This window comes from Bufo gargarizans, chromosome 3, assembly GCF_014858855.1.
Source record: "Bufo gargarizans isolate SCDJY-AF-19 chromosome 3, ASM1485885v1, whole genome shotgun sequence".
In the NCBI taxonomy this organism is placed as follows: Eukaryota; Metazoa; Chordata; class Amphibia; order Anura; family Bufonidae; genus Bufo; species Bufo gargarizans.
In genome coordinates this window covers 94,094,535-94,110,004 of record NC_058082.1, presented here as the reverse complement: position 1 = coordinate 94,110,004, position 15,470 = coordinate 94,094,535, and the positions used below count along the sequence as shown (strand labels likewise).

Here is a 15,470-nt window from a genome sequence, read left to right as displayed (position 1 = left end):
TTTCTCCTCATCGACACCAACCCATTTTCGGATAGCATAAGATGGTATGGCCGTTACATCGATGACCTGATCTTTATCTGGTCTGGTGATGTGGCGGCCATACCATCATTTGCAGATTATCTGAACGCATGTGTGAACGGTATCCAATTTACCGTTCAACATAGCGCCAGGAGCATCGAGTTCCTGGATCTCCGCCTCAGGGGAGACTCGGCCTCGGCCTCCATTTACACTAGCACCTACAGAAAACCAACATCAGGCAATACAATATTACATGCACAATCATGCCATCCCATGCATACCATCAGAAATATACCAAAAGGAGAACTAATTAGAGCTAGAAGAAATTGCAGTGACGAGTCAACATATGAAACAGAGGCGCAAAACATCATAAGTAGACTAACACATAGAGCATATTCGGAAAAAAAGATGAAAAAATGCAGCAGAGATATTCAATATATGAATAGGAATACACTATTGAACACACATATAGAAACAAAGAGACAAAAAATTAGAGAGATATCTAACCAAGAAAGAAAAAACATTTTAGTCACACAATATAGTAAGGAATACACCCAAATTTGTGACATTGTCAGAAAACACTTCCCAGTGCTAGCGTGTGACAAAACTTGGGCACCTATGGTACACAATGGCATTAAATGTGCAGCCCGAAAGGCACCCACCATAGCTAGCTCCGTTAGCCCATCTCTCTTCAAAAATGACAAATCTCGAACAACACAAAACACATGGCTGTCAACAACAGGAAACTATAAATGTGGTCACTCCATCTGCACTTGTTGTAAATACATGAAGATCTGTCAAAACTTTGAATCCACTATTAACGGCCAAGTTTTCAAAATAAAATCCTTTTTAAATTGTAATACCACCTATGCGATTTACTGCATAACATGCACAAACTGCAGGCTACAATATGTGGGATGTACCACAAATGCAATAAAAACACGCATTAGAAAACATATATCAGACATACCGCACCATGAGAACCGCAACATATCTGCGGCAAGTCTCCATTTTGCCATGGTACATGGTGGTGATGTCTCCTATATGTCAGTACAAGGCATTGAAAAGGTTAAAAAACCAACACGAGGTGGTGACAGAAAAAGGAAACTCTTAAATAGAGAATCATACTGGATTTTCCGACTTGAAAGTCGCCAGCCCCAAGGTTTAAATAAGAAACTGGATCTAATTCTGCAGTATTAACTAATGGCTTATTTCTCCCCTTTTTTTTTTCTCCTCCTTTCTTCCTCTATTTCCCATCTCCTTTAAATGTATTATTTTATGGACCATATGAATTGTCTTTTTGGCACGTTTTTACTTTTGTACACATTTGTAGAAGGGAGGGGTTGAATTTTCAGCCTGATTATCTCAGGTGAGAGACCCTCCCCCTCCTCTCTACAAAAGTAACTCACAGTGTATGGCCCCATGCACACGGCCGTGTTTCACAGCCGTGTGCGGGCCGTGGAACCGCGGCCTGGATCCCTCCTGAGAGCAGGAGCGCACGGCGTCACTGGTTGCTATGACGCCGTGCGCTCCCTGCTGCCGCCGCAATACAGTAATACACTGGTATGATCTATACCAGTGTATTACTGTACTGTGCCGGCAGCAGGGAGCGCACGGCGTCATAGCAACCAGTGACGCCGTGCGCTCCTGCTCTCAGGAGGGATCCAGGCCGCGGTTCCACGGCCCGCACACGGCTGTGAAACACGGCCGTGTGCATGGGGCCTATTTGAAATAGTCATGAGTAAGGGCTAAGATTGCATTGTGCCCGAAACATGTAGACTCTGCTTTCTGTACCTGGATTTTATACTGAATTTTCAATAAAGAAGCCTTGGATTACCACAACCACAAGCTGGACAAAATCTCTTTTCCTCTATACTTCCGTATTTCTCCTGATTCGGGTGAAGGAGCTGTTCCGTGCTATACCAGTGGAATCCCTGGCAGGTGAGAGCTGCTCAATACTTCTGTTTTCTCCATATTGTGAGTTATATATGCAGGACTCATTTAAACCTGCATATGCCTGCAGCTTTCATTCCCAACTCGATTTCTAAATGCCTGCGATATTTCACGACTAGGGACTCGAGTTTTGTTTTAAAGATGAGAATATCAGCTTTAAAACAAGACCTGGCAAGAATTTCTATCTGTTACACAGCCTGAGATATGCCAGAAGAAATCTGCCTTCCCCCCTTCAGCCAGGTGAGATGATGAGGGGTGGGGGAAGTACTGACAGGCTGCACAAAGGAGAGAGAACCACAGTGTTCTTAAAGTGCACAAAGTACAGTAAAACACATTCCTTACTGACCCTGGTCTGAAGCAACCGCCCGACGATCGTTGCCCCAAGAGGAAGCGTGAGGCGAAACGATCGTCGGGCGGTTGCTTCAGACCAGGGTCAGTAAGGAATGTGTTTTACTGTACTTTGTGCACTTTAAACTCTCCCCCCCTGCAGTCTCTGTTGTGTGGGGTTGCACGCAGGTTGGTTGGTGTGCCTTGTTACTTATGCTCTGGGTGCACATTGCCACATGAGCCCCACTCAACTGAAACTGCAACAACTGTGGTGGGGGGATACTAGTCCCTGTTTTGGTCTGGAGCTTTCTCTGTTTTTATACATTTGTTTGCAACACTTTCGTGTTTCCATGATTACTGCTTTTGTGTATGTTTTTAATGATATACCATTTATGGATGTCTAATAAAGGAACTTATTGATTATTATAATAATTCTTTGTGTGGTAGCTTTTTGAGCATTGTAGGTGATATACGAATAACTCCATGCGAGATATTCATGATAGCTATTTATTTTTGGGGTGTTTTACCTGCACATGTTGTGGATTATGCATGGTTTTTCTGTGTGGATTTTCGTGCAAAATGGATGAGATTTGACTAAATCTCGCACACACTTTGCAACTGAAATCCGCAGCATGTAAACTGTATCTGCAGACGTTTTAGTGCAGATTTCAAAATGCACAGCAAAATATGCAGGTAACACATGCGCCTAAGTTGCACCAAACAAACCACAAACAAACCTTAAAGGGGTTGGCCCATCTGACACATTGGCGACTTATCGCTAGGATATGCAGCTGATCTCAGATAGGTGCAACTCCCACCTCTGAGGCCCGCACTTACCTCTAGAACAGGGCCCCAAAAACGAAGGATAAAGCACCGTGCATGGGGGGGGGGCGTGCTTTCTATTCAGTTTTATTGGAGTTCCAAAAAGTGTCGGCGCTCGGCTATTTTCGTCACTCCCATAGAAGTGAATGGAGGGTGGCCACGCTAGCGCGGTGAGCCCTTGTTCACGTTGGGGGCCCGGTTATAGACACAAGTGCGGGTCTCAGAGGTGGGACCTGCACCTATCTGAGATTGGTGGCATATCCTTACGATGAGTTACCACAAGTGACCCCATGCTTCAGTTGGGTCATGGATACACTACACAGGGCTGATACACAGGATATACTATTCTACTGCATATAGGGGTCAACTGCCTGATATAAAAAAAGGTATGTATGCAAATTTTTAAATACACATATATTAGAAAATTGTATGATTTCCTATTATATAAACAAAAGTTTTCCAGGTGATTTTTTTTTTCATTTTCCGTGTAGTTAACACCATTAGGGGGACTTTTTTTTCCTACCTAAAACGCCCTGCTGCTGCATGTGAACAATGATATAAGGGCTCATGCACACGGACGCAGTTTTGCGCCGCATCCGATCCGCATTTTTTCTGGATCAGGTGCAGACCCATTCATCTCAATGGGGCAGCAAAAGATGCTGACAGCACACCGTTCCACGGTTCCGCTGCCCCACAAAAAAAATTACATTTGTTATATAATATTTGTGTCCCTTTTGCGGACAAGGATAGGAAATTTCAGCAGAAGGAAAAAATAGTGGCAGGCTCTCAGCCGGTATCCATGTTTTGCGGATCCACAATTTGCAGACCGCAAAAATGGATACGGTCATGAGCAGTGTTTTTGAGCCCCAAAATGAGAAGCTTAGAAATATTTAAAGATTACCAACATCCACAGGATAGGTGATGAATGTATGATCGCTGAGGGTGCGAACACTGGGACCACCAACAATCACAAGAACGTGGGTCCCTTGTGTGAATAGAGCGGTACAGCACACACGTCAGCACTGCCCCATTCACTTTGATGGGACAGATATAGCAGAGTGCTGTACCACAGAGAGTAGAGAGCCCTGGTCACCCCTCCATTGACAGAGGGGACTCCAGGACCTGATGCTACTGATCGTGGGGGTCCTAGTGCATGAATCCACACGATCACAGGTGAGCAATGTTGCTAATGCGATAACCGCTAAAAATTATTTATTTTTTTAAGTGGAAAGTCGAAAGTCACCAAATTATCTGCCAGTTAAAACCAGATAGCGACACATATCTGTTTTTATGTTCTGATTTCTGATGTTCATGACATGGGGGCGGACATCTTGCCCAAGTGGTTTTTTAACAGCATTTAGGGTACTTTCACACTAGCGTTTTTCTTTTCCGACATTGAGTTCTGTCCTAGGGGCTCTATACCAGAAAAGAACTGATCAGTTTTATCCTAATGCATTCTGAATGGAGAGTAATCCAGTTCAGGATGCATCAGGATGTCTTCAGTTCAGTCTTTTTGCCTTTTCAGGACAGAGATAATACCGCAGCTGCGTTTTTTTCTCCGTCCAAAATTCCGGAACACTTGCCAGCATTTTTTCCTATTGAAATGCATTAATGCGGCCCTGGGTGTTCCGGCAAAACGGCTACGTTTTTAAAAAGAATAAATGCCGGATTCGTTTTTACGGATGACACCGGAGAGACAGATCCGGCATTGTAATGCACTTGTCATACGGATCAGGATCCTGGTCCGTCTGACAAATGCCAGTTTGCATACGTTTTGACGAATCCGGCAGGCAGTTCTGGCGACGGAACTGCCTGCCGGAATCCTCTGCCGCAAGTGTGAAAGTACCCTTACACTGCATTAAAAAATTGCTTTACGGCAGCCCCATGGTCCATAGACACAGAGGTCAGGAGAGGACCTCATTGACTGAGTTTTCTCGGCATGCTCTGAGAGAGAGGTCATTGTACAGGGAGGGAATAGATAAGCTTTAACAATCATCAAACAAATTGTGAATGGGGTATCCTGTCTTAACTATACACATAGGTGATATCATTACAGGCAGGATTAGAATGACAGATAAGCAGTTAACTACAGTAAAGTGATCTGTACAGAATAGAAGTGGCGCCTATTATTAGGCTTAGTGGCCAGTACAAAAACTGCAGGATTTTATGGTTTAATTTAAATATAGATATTGACGTGGAAAATTTTAAATAACATGAATCAAAAATTCTTTAAAAATATGTTAAAAACTTAAAAACATGATTGAATCCACCGGTCATTTTCTGGTGACACATTCCCTTTTACCCTGATGTGCCAGTAGTCCCTTCCCCCATTCAGATAGGTGCTGATCAAATAAAATAAAAAAAATACATGTTTTTTTTTATCGCGCTTTGCTGTCCCTTTAAGAACGCCCTATGAAATCCTTTTAAATCAGAAGTAGCATAAATCTATCGTGTGGCCCCAGCGATCTGTCAGCAGTAACAGGGCAATACATTCTGCTTTGAAGTTATGGAGATAAAGTGGAGCAGGTAAACGCTGGGCCGATGATATCCAGCCCGTGTGATGTACGACCTTGAAAAAACCGGAGAGAGAGACAAATATTGTCAGCACGAGTTGTCTGGTCACAGAGGCGGCAGAACAGAGAAGTGCCGGGGAAGGTGAACTCCCAAGGCGGCACACGGGTCATGTTTATATTCAGAGGCAAACAATACTCAGCATCACAGCGCCAACAAACACACATCTGATTATAGCGGGGCAGGAAGGGACCGCTCTCCCGTAATAGACAGAATTAAAGGGAATGTGCCATCCGCAAATGAGATATTGCTGATCTGCAAGGTATTATGTTAACTGTAGCTTTTAAGAATTTTTGTTGACTATTTATTTTTTTTATATATCATCATCTATATAAAAAAAACACACACAAAAAATAAAAGAATGACATTTTCCTGTTCTGTAGAGATCACATCTAAGTAGTCATCTTATTATGATCACAAGCAGGATTACAACTGGAGATAACCTATATACAGAGAGCACAGGATACACCATTCACAGTAGGGGATGGTCACAGCTTATCTACTCCCCTCCCTGCACAATGACCTCTGCACAGATCACAGGCCACGCCCATAACACTCTCCCATAGATATCATCTTCAGAGTAGTGCTTCTTATGGGACCGCATAACATATCCCTGTTAAAGGGAGTCTGTTAGCAGTTCTTCACTTCAGGGCCCCTGTTTTGGAGACAAGAGCGGGTCTCAGAGGTGGGACCTGCACCTACCTGACATTGATGACACCCAACCAGACTGTTCTGGTAGCAGCGTTGACGTCCCTGCCATGGGCCCATTAAAAATTGAACTCAGAAAACCCCTTTAATGGTCGACAGGGCGCCACATAAAGCCCCCTTCTGCACTCCGAGCAGGTAAAGCATACGGCCATGTACATCAGGTCAATGGATGCTCTTCAAAGGGGTTCCGGCTGGAGCTTCCAAAAATCGGATGTAACCTGTGAGGAAACCTGGCAGCACATGTTGTATCTCCTTGCAGCACCACCATGGGGAAAGTAAAGGGGTATTCCGATTCTGGCACGTTATCTCCTATCCACAGAATAGGGGATAACTATTAGATCAGCGGGGGGGGTCCGCCGATTACAAGAATGGGGGCTCTGTATCCCTTTGAGTGACGAGTCGGGCATGCGGACTTGATTTATCTCTGCAGGAGACAGTCAAGTCCAGCGCTTGCCTATCTCCCAAACTCTCATAATGATGACTGCAGCCACAGAGGCGGCTGTGTGCATGAGTGACCTGCCGCTCCTTTCATTTGGGGGGCCCCCCCTAGGTATGGGGTTCCTGTTCTTGTGATCAGTGGTGATCGAATCGTTAATATTACTTGTCACAACTGGAATACCCCTTTAAATATTACACAGTGCCCATGCAAGTGTGAGACAAGGGAGGGGTCCCTTATCTCCCCTGTAAGGGGACGAGCGAGTGTCTTGCTGCGAACTCGAACTCCCTGCGCTGCCGCATAGAGTTATATTGATTTATAATCCTATGTAACCCTTAGAGGTCTGGAATGTATTGGATAACCCTGACATAATGCTGTCAGTGTTGCCCAACACATTCCAGAACTGTAAGGGTTACATAGCATTATAAATCAATATAACTCTATGCGGCAGCGCAGGGAGGTCAGGACGGGAGCGGTCTTAGACTCACGCTGCGAGTCCGGAGTGTGCAACTCACTCGTCTGAAAGGGGCCCGATACATCCCGAATCCCAGAACTACATATAATTGCCGTCCAGGAAACCTGGGTGATAATCCATGTGGGAGCCGGAGATCATACCGGCTTACCACAAACACACGTGACGAAGAAATTCCGGTTTTGCTTTTCTTAGGGCACTACGTGAATTTTCGCCAGTTTTTTTCTTGCCTCAGAAAGAAGAAGCCATCTGCACGCTAACGCCGTCACACATACCGTGGCCCGGCACAAATCTGCAATGCAATTCACAGGCGGCGCACGCTCTCTCAGATGAATGACTCTGTTACCTTTTCGGCGGCTTCGCCTCGTTCACGCTCCAGTGTTTTTTCCTTCTGTCTTTCTGCTCTTAATGCGGCTGCTGATGTCGCTTTCAGAGACATAAAGTCTAAGGTCATCCAGTCGTCCCTCTGAAATGGAAGCACGGGTTTATTTAGCATTGCAAGACGTACAGGCAATCTCTGGTCTTAGGGGAAAGAAGCGCAAAAAAAACTGTCAGGTGCCTAAGTGTTGGGGGCGTCAGCCGGACGCTGCGCGCATCTTAAGCCTGGCTCTGTACTTGGATGAGATATGAACCATGTAAAATAAGGAAAAGGCAGCAAGGTGCACAAACGGTGCGCAGGTATACTATGGAACGGATGAATTATTTCACCGTGTTGTATAAACTATGGCGTGGATTTCCCAGTGCAAACAATAGGAAACAGAATATGTGCTGAAAACCGCGCAGAAAAGAAAGGGTGTGCAAACATACCCGAAATGTTGTAGGGCACAGCACCGGAGCCAGCAGTTCTAATATCTGTTTTTACTTACATTACATAAAAATTCTGAATATCGGCTCTTAGAACTCTGCAAAGTACCATGCCTTGGTTATTCCTCCTGGAAATGTATCAATACATGACTGGGTGTTAGAATGCCACTTGTGACATCGGCAGCCTGCAATGGACAACAGAGGGTGTGGGACCAAAATGGTAAGATCCACGTGGTCAATATACGAGTATTGCTACCTTTCCAAGAGGAATAACAGTGGAATGACACAATGCAGAGTTTTAAGAGAAATGTTCCACAATTGCAATATCATCTATATATAAAGAAGGACGTATATATGTATGCAAGTATGTATAAATGTATGTATGGATATATGCATGTATGCATGGATGGATATATGTATGTATACCGTATATATGTATGTACTGTATGTGTGTATGTATGTTCCACAATCACTCAAAAATTTCAATGAAACTTGGTATACACATCCCTTGCTAACTGGAATTAAATCTTGTGGGGATCTCGGCTCTCTAGCACGTACCGTTCCTGAGATATTCCCTAAAAATGCAAATATGGCACATCACATGACCTGCATTAGCCAATAGAAGCCTGCAAGTCTTTCTCTTCATATCCCAACTGCCATGCACACGGTCACATGACCCTTATCAGCCAATAGAAGCTCGCAGGTCCTTAGTCTCCACATACACACAGTTTTACACCAGGTTTCCAACAACCCAGCCATTTTTCTTCACTGCTGTAGGTCAGCTTTAAAGGGGCAGGGTGCTGTGGATGACACTGTTAGGGGAGCGGAGTGCTGTGGAGGTGACAGTTCGGGGAGCAGGTAGGGTGGCCATTCATACCACACCCCAATCCGGTTAGGCCACGCGTCCTCCCACTCCGCAGCCGATAGGGATTGAAAAAATGAAGGTAAAAATCAACTTCTCTCAGCTGCAGGGGTGGGAGGAATGGTGACTTTATCCCTGCAGCTCATGTTCAGACAGCACAGTGCTGCTGTCTGAGAGTGAGTTGTTCAAAAGGACATCCCTGTGTAAGATATTCCCCAAAAATGCATTAGCATTAGAAGCCTGGTCACGTGACTCTTATCAGCCAATAGAAGCTCGCAGGTCCTTAGTCTCCACATACACACAGTTTTACTCCAGGTTTCCATAACAACCCAGCCATTTTTCTTCACTGCTGTAGGTCAGCTTTAAAGGGGCGGGGTGGTGTAGATGTCACTGTTATAGTGGATACTGTCGATATCTTTTAATGACACACACAAACATTAAAGGAAATAGATTACCGTATTTTTCGCCGCATAAGACGCACTTTTCCCCCCCTAAAAGTGGGGGGAAAATAGCAGTGCGTCTTATACGGCGAATGCTGCTGATTTTGCGAGTTTTCAATGATACACCCGCTGCGATGCCGTGCGGCGGGTGTATCAGCTGTGAGGGAGGAGGGGCTGGGGGCCGGCATCTGCTTTTATAATGACAGCGGGGCCCGTGCAGTGACTGTATTCTACTACACGGACCCCGCTCACTGTATAATTGTATCTCTAATAGTTAATTGTTATGTACATATTCGCATAATGAGCGCTGTGTATTACTTACAACTACAAGCGCTCGCCACTCGGTAGGTAGCAGAGAGGAGGCTGGAGGCAGGCTGGGAGGACGGGCGCTGGCAGTGTGAGTCATACGTCACGCGCCTGCGCCGCCCACTTTATGACTGAAGCAGGCGGCGCAGGCGCGTGACGCATGACTCACGCTGCCAGCACCCGTCCTCCCGGCCTGCCTCCTCCCTCCTCTCGGTGAGCGCTTGTAGTTGTAAGTAATACACAGCGCTCATTATGCGATTATGTACATAACTATTTACTATTAGACATACGATTATACAGTAAGCGGGGCCCGTGTAGTAGAATACAGTCACTGCACGGGCCCCGCTGTCATTATAAAACCAGATGCCGGCCCCCAGCCCTGTATTGAGGGTCATTCACTACAGGGACACTTATGGAGGGGATCTGTGGATGACACATAGCATAAGATGCTATATATGTGTCATCCACAGATCCCCCCCATAACTGTCATACACAGATCCTCATAACAGTGCCATCCAGAGAGCCCAATAAGAGCCACCCACAGATCCCGCATAACAGTGCGTCACCCACAGACCACAATTAGTTCAAAACCCACCAAAAGCACACCTTTTGGTTAAAATTATTTTTTTTCCTATTTTCCTCCTCAAAACCTTAGGTGCGTCTTATGGGCCGGTGCGTCTTATACGGCGAAAAATACGGTAAATATACCCGTGTGAAGTCGGATCCTTCTGCTAGTGGGAAATAAAGCGCTAAGGCTTCATGCACAAGACCGTATTCTGCAGCCTGCAAATTGGAGATCTGCAAAATACAGATACCATCCGTGTTGCACCTGCATTTTTTGCGAACTCATTGACTTCAATGGGTCAGTGGTCTGCATTTTACAGCCAAGTATAGGACATGTTCTACCTGTTTCCGGAACTGGCATACGGATATGGAAAGTATCATCTGTGTGCTTTCCGCAAAAAAGATTATATTCACAGAATGCAGACCACGGACCTAATGAGGTCAATGGGTCCCCAAAAATAAAAATAAATGATACAGTTGTGTGCAGGAGGCCTAAAGCAAACTTGTCAGGAGAGCTTACAGATCCTCTTTCAAGAGTAAGGCAGGAGATGTGGAGATTTCCTCAAATAGCGCCCCTAAATAGTCCACTGCATGGACAGCAACAGTGTCATTGTATAGTGGTTGCGCTTGGTATCGCGCTCAGCCCCATTCACTTCTATGGGGCTGAGATGCTCCTAGGCCACGTGATTGATGAACGTGACCGCTGGCCTAGGAAAAGCTGGAGACTGCCGCGGCGCACACAGAAGCGCTGGTGCCTTCTCAAACAGCTGATCGGTGGGGGTCCCAGGTAATAGGTCAAACAGTGCCGCTGTATCAGGCTGTGTCTGGTATGGCAGCTTTGCTTCATTCAAGTTAAAGATATGCAATACCAGGCGCAGCCACCAGTCAGGAGTGGTGCTATTTCTTGGAAATAAGCAATCCATTTTTTTTTCCTATCTCAGATAACCCCTAATTTCCTTTGCAAGAGTTTCAAGAAGTTGAAATGTTTACATTAGCATTAAAGAGGTTATCCCACTTTGCGTTTTTATACTTACCTGCTGCCACCGCGCGTTCACTTCCTGGATTCTGGCTGGGGGCGGGCTTCATGTTGATTGAAGTCTTCTCCCGGCCGGGCCGCGCGCTGGACTGAACGCGCACGCCGCCGCGCATGCGCCATGGTGACTTATTTTTGGCCAGTATAGTACAGAGCCGGCGTGCGCGTTCGCAGCTCTGTACTACTCTGGCCGGGAAGAAGTCACCGTCGCGCATGCGCAGCAGCGTGCGCGTTCAGGACAGCGAGTGGGCCGGCCGGGAGAAAAGAAGGAGTCTTCTGGGCAAGCGCGACCATCGGGATTTTGGAGAAGAGCGGTGGTCGTAACCAGGGGAGACCGAGTCACAACAATCAGGTAAGTGGGGATGAATTTTATCCTAATCGGGAATTTGTTAATAAAGTATATTTACAAAAATGATCACTGTCAAATCATTAACAGATTTAACAGTGATCATTATGATGGGATAACCCCTTTAAGTAATGAGGCCTCAGCGCGGGGATGGCGACAGCCGGCAAGTGCTACACAGGCCATGAGAATACCAATAATGGCAGAGCAACAAGATGCAGGTAAATGTCTGCACAGCCCGGGCCACGGGCCACTTTCTGCATTCAGCATAATCTTCCTCTGTACAGGCGGCTCTAGAGATCACCCGGGCACGCGGCCCACGTCATACATATTCCATCACCACCGAGGTTACAGAGAGAACGCGCTCCTACGGTAAAGCCGCCGTTATCACAGTGTGACAGGAGGGAGACGCAGGGCTTTCGCTTTTTACAATCTCTATAGTATTTATGTTTTATATGGAGCTCTTATCAGAAAAACACACGAAATGTGATCTATTGACTTCCTGCTGCTTATATAGCGCCAACCTATATGGCAGCATTGTACAGAAATTGCACAAATCAATCCCTGTCCATGTCGGAGCTCACAATCTACGGTAAATCCCTAACTGGAGCAATGTTATAGGGAGCAGATTAATCTATCTGCGTGTGTTTGGGGTGTGGGAGAAAATCGGGGTACCTATAAAAACTTCTTGCTGATTCCAACCAAGTGCTGCAAAACCGCTGTGCTAACCACTGAGCCACCGCTATAGGACAACTGTCAAGCTCCATTTGCCCCTTCTCTGCACTTAGTTTTGCAGGACGGCTTGTATTTTTTAAAGGGTTCTCTCACTTCTGCAAATGGCATTTATCGTGTAGGGGAAGTGAATACAAGACACTTACTAATGTATTGTGATTGTCCATATTGCCTCCTTTACTTGCACACTATAGGGAAAAGCACCAGCCTATGCGCACTCCCATGGTCCCGGCCACTAGAGAGGCCGATGTTTTTTTTCCTATTGTATGCAAGTGTGGCCACTGCTGCTGGACTGCAGGGCGGTCGTGACCATGGAAATGAGCAGTGTTTAATGTGATGGAAAAATGAATCCAGCCAGCAAAGGAGGCAATATGGACAATCACAATACATTAGTAAGTGCCCTGTATTAACTTTCTCTACATAATAAATGCCATTTGCTAATATGAGACAACCCCTTTATTGGCACCACATAATGTATTAAAAATCTTAACTTTTATCTTTTCTTTGTGGGTAGAATGGGAAAAAAAACTGCAATAATTTCAGGGGAGGGGGGTCGTTTTCACAGTCAATAGTTTTATAAACAAAATAAAACTTTTTTAAACAGAAAAAAAAAAATTTGATTTGTGTGGCTATATATTCATGTATAATGTAGCGGCTTGTTGTAATAGTCCTGATTGTTACGGACACAGCAATACCAATTATGGGCTTTTAATATGTTTTTTTTAAATATATATACACACATCTCTGTTGGAAATTGTACTTAGGTATAACTACTTTTTATTCCAAGATTCTTACTATATCCAGGAACAGGGCGTGGCGATGGGGTCCAATGTGGCCCCAACGTACGCCAATATCTTCATGCGTCGATTTGAGGAGGATGTCGTCTATGGAAGCCACCACTTCCAACATGTTAGGGCGTGGTGGCGGTACATAGACCACATCTTCCTCATCTGGACTGGTGACGTTGAACAGCTCCATGATTTCCATGGATTCTTAATGGAGTCGACAATGCACTACAATTCACTTTGGTGCATTCACATATAGAAATGCCGTTTTTGGATACGCGGGTGATCCTGTCGGATGGCAGGTTGCAGACAGAACTGTTCACCAAGCCGACCGACAGGAATACGCTGTTGACATATAGCAGCAATCACCCTAGATCTATGGTGAGATCTCTTCCATACTCTCAGTTCTTGCGGGCTAAACGTATCGTTTCAGATCCTGTAATAGCTGACAGTACGTTAGACACACTGATGTACAAATTTGAGAAACGAGGCTATCCAATCAAATTATTGAAAGAAAAGAAGGATTTGGTAGCACGTTTGGATAGGGACACTATTCTAAAGAGAAAAACACAACAAACACAAATGATCAGGATTCCCTTTATCTCAACTCATTGTGAACAAAGTACGGATATAGGCAATATCATCCGACGCCATTGGAACATACTGGGCGGTTGCCATAATGCAGTTAAGGAGTTTCAATCTCCCCCTATTATGTCCTACCGAAGGTCTAGGAGTATTAGAGACCAACTGGTGAGGGCCGATGTGGGTACCTTGAAAATAGCAAGACAATTGACACTTACAGGCAACAGCGTTGGCTGCTTCCCTTGTTTGTCTTGCGTAAATTGCAAGTACATTCTTAAGGGTAGGACCTTCACACCCCCCCCGAACTGGGGCCACATATCAGATACGTCACTATCTGACTTGTGACTCCAGTTACATTATTTATGTAATTGTATGCCCTTGCAATCTGGTGTATGTCGGGGAGACGACTACTGATTTTAAGACACGTTTCAATAATCATCGACTCAGTATTAGGAAGAAACGACTGGATTTACCAGTTTCGAAACATTTTGTTAATTCAAAGCATACAGAAAAAGATTTGAAGTGTTGCATCATTGATTTTGTACCAATGCCCAGGAGAGGCGGTAATAGGATCAACCTTTTAAAAAAAAAAAGGGAGTTGAAATGGATCTATACATTAGATTCCCTCAAACCGCATGGTCTGAATGTGGACTACAAAGTTGGGGTTGGCTAGGCGTGTGGTTTGCCCTCTGCGTGCACAACTTAATGTTGATCTGTTCTGTGTCCATTATGTGATTTGTGTCTACAAAACACAGATCCCTATTTATGTTATAAGTTCCTATGTTTTTTATTTATTTTTCAAATTTTTTTCTCCCCCTTCTTTTCTCTCTTTTTCCTTAGATGATGCGTTGCGGAGGTGGAGGAGTGGAGAACTGGTGCTGCGTTCATATGGGGTTGTGCGGCCATGATGCGCATAAATTGCGTATATTTCAAATAAATTGGTACATTGTTTTTTTCAGTTATGGTCCGCTAGATGCATGGCGGGTGGTTATGAGGAGAGCCCTCACTCAAGGGTGGTGACAGGTGGGTCTTGTCCACTGAGGCGGTACGACCCTGTATTCCCATGCAGTGACGTAGTCGCTCTTTGGTCACGGCTGGAGACTCCGCTTCATTCATGTTGCGGCAGCCTTCATCCGATCCCACTCAGCCACTGTAATAGGTATTGGACATGTATATAGGTCATCCCCACCCTGATCCTGCAATATACCGGACCTTCCTGATATATTATGTACCTGCGCCTGGTAATGGGTTAACATCACCCTCACTTAAGATGGCCGAATCGACACTGTTGCTTGAGAGCGCATGCTCCGCATGACGAAGACAGGGATACCCGGAAATACGAAAGAAACGTCATGTGGTCATGCGCATTCGAGCTAGAGGCACGCCGGATCGCACGCTCCCATGTGTATGATGGCCGGGCTCCCTCCTTCATTATCCGTGCGCATCTCGTACATAGTAAGCACCTGACACTTTACTGAATTAGCACTTTATTAAACGATCACAGTTGGCACAACTGTTAATATCAATCATGTGTTATTGTATGTGATAATCATATTTTGTAATCACAAATGTATTTTATATGAAATTATGGGTATTTTGATTACACTATATTGCGTATGTATGTTTTTCCTTTTCACAGTTTTTTCATATTTGTTTTGTATTGTTTAATTTTTTGATGATTTACTAAATTGCTATTGAATGAATTCACCTGA

At 45.0% G+C, this 15,470-nt stretch overlaps 1 protein-coding gene across 1 annotated transcript in view; it reads right to left on the bottom strand.

The window, feature by feature from the left end:
• CWF19L2 (CWF19 like cell cycle control factor 2) overlaps positions 1-15,470 on the bottom strand; it is a 137,285-nt gene that overhangs the window by 96,942 nt on the left and 24,873 nt on the right. The window contains exon 5 of the mRNA XM_044287021.1: positions 7,654-7,773. Coding sequence (XP_044142956.1) covers positions 7,654-7,773 — 120 coding nt within the window. The remainder of the gene's footprint in view (positions 1-7,653; positions 7,774-15,470) is intronic.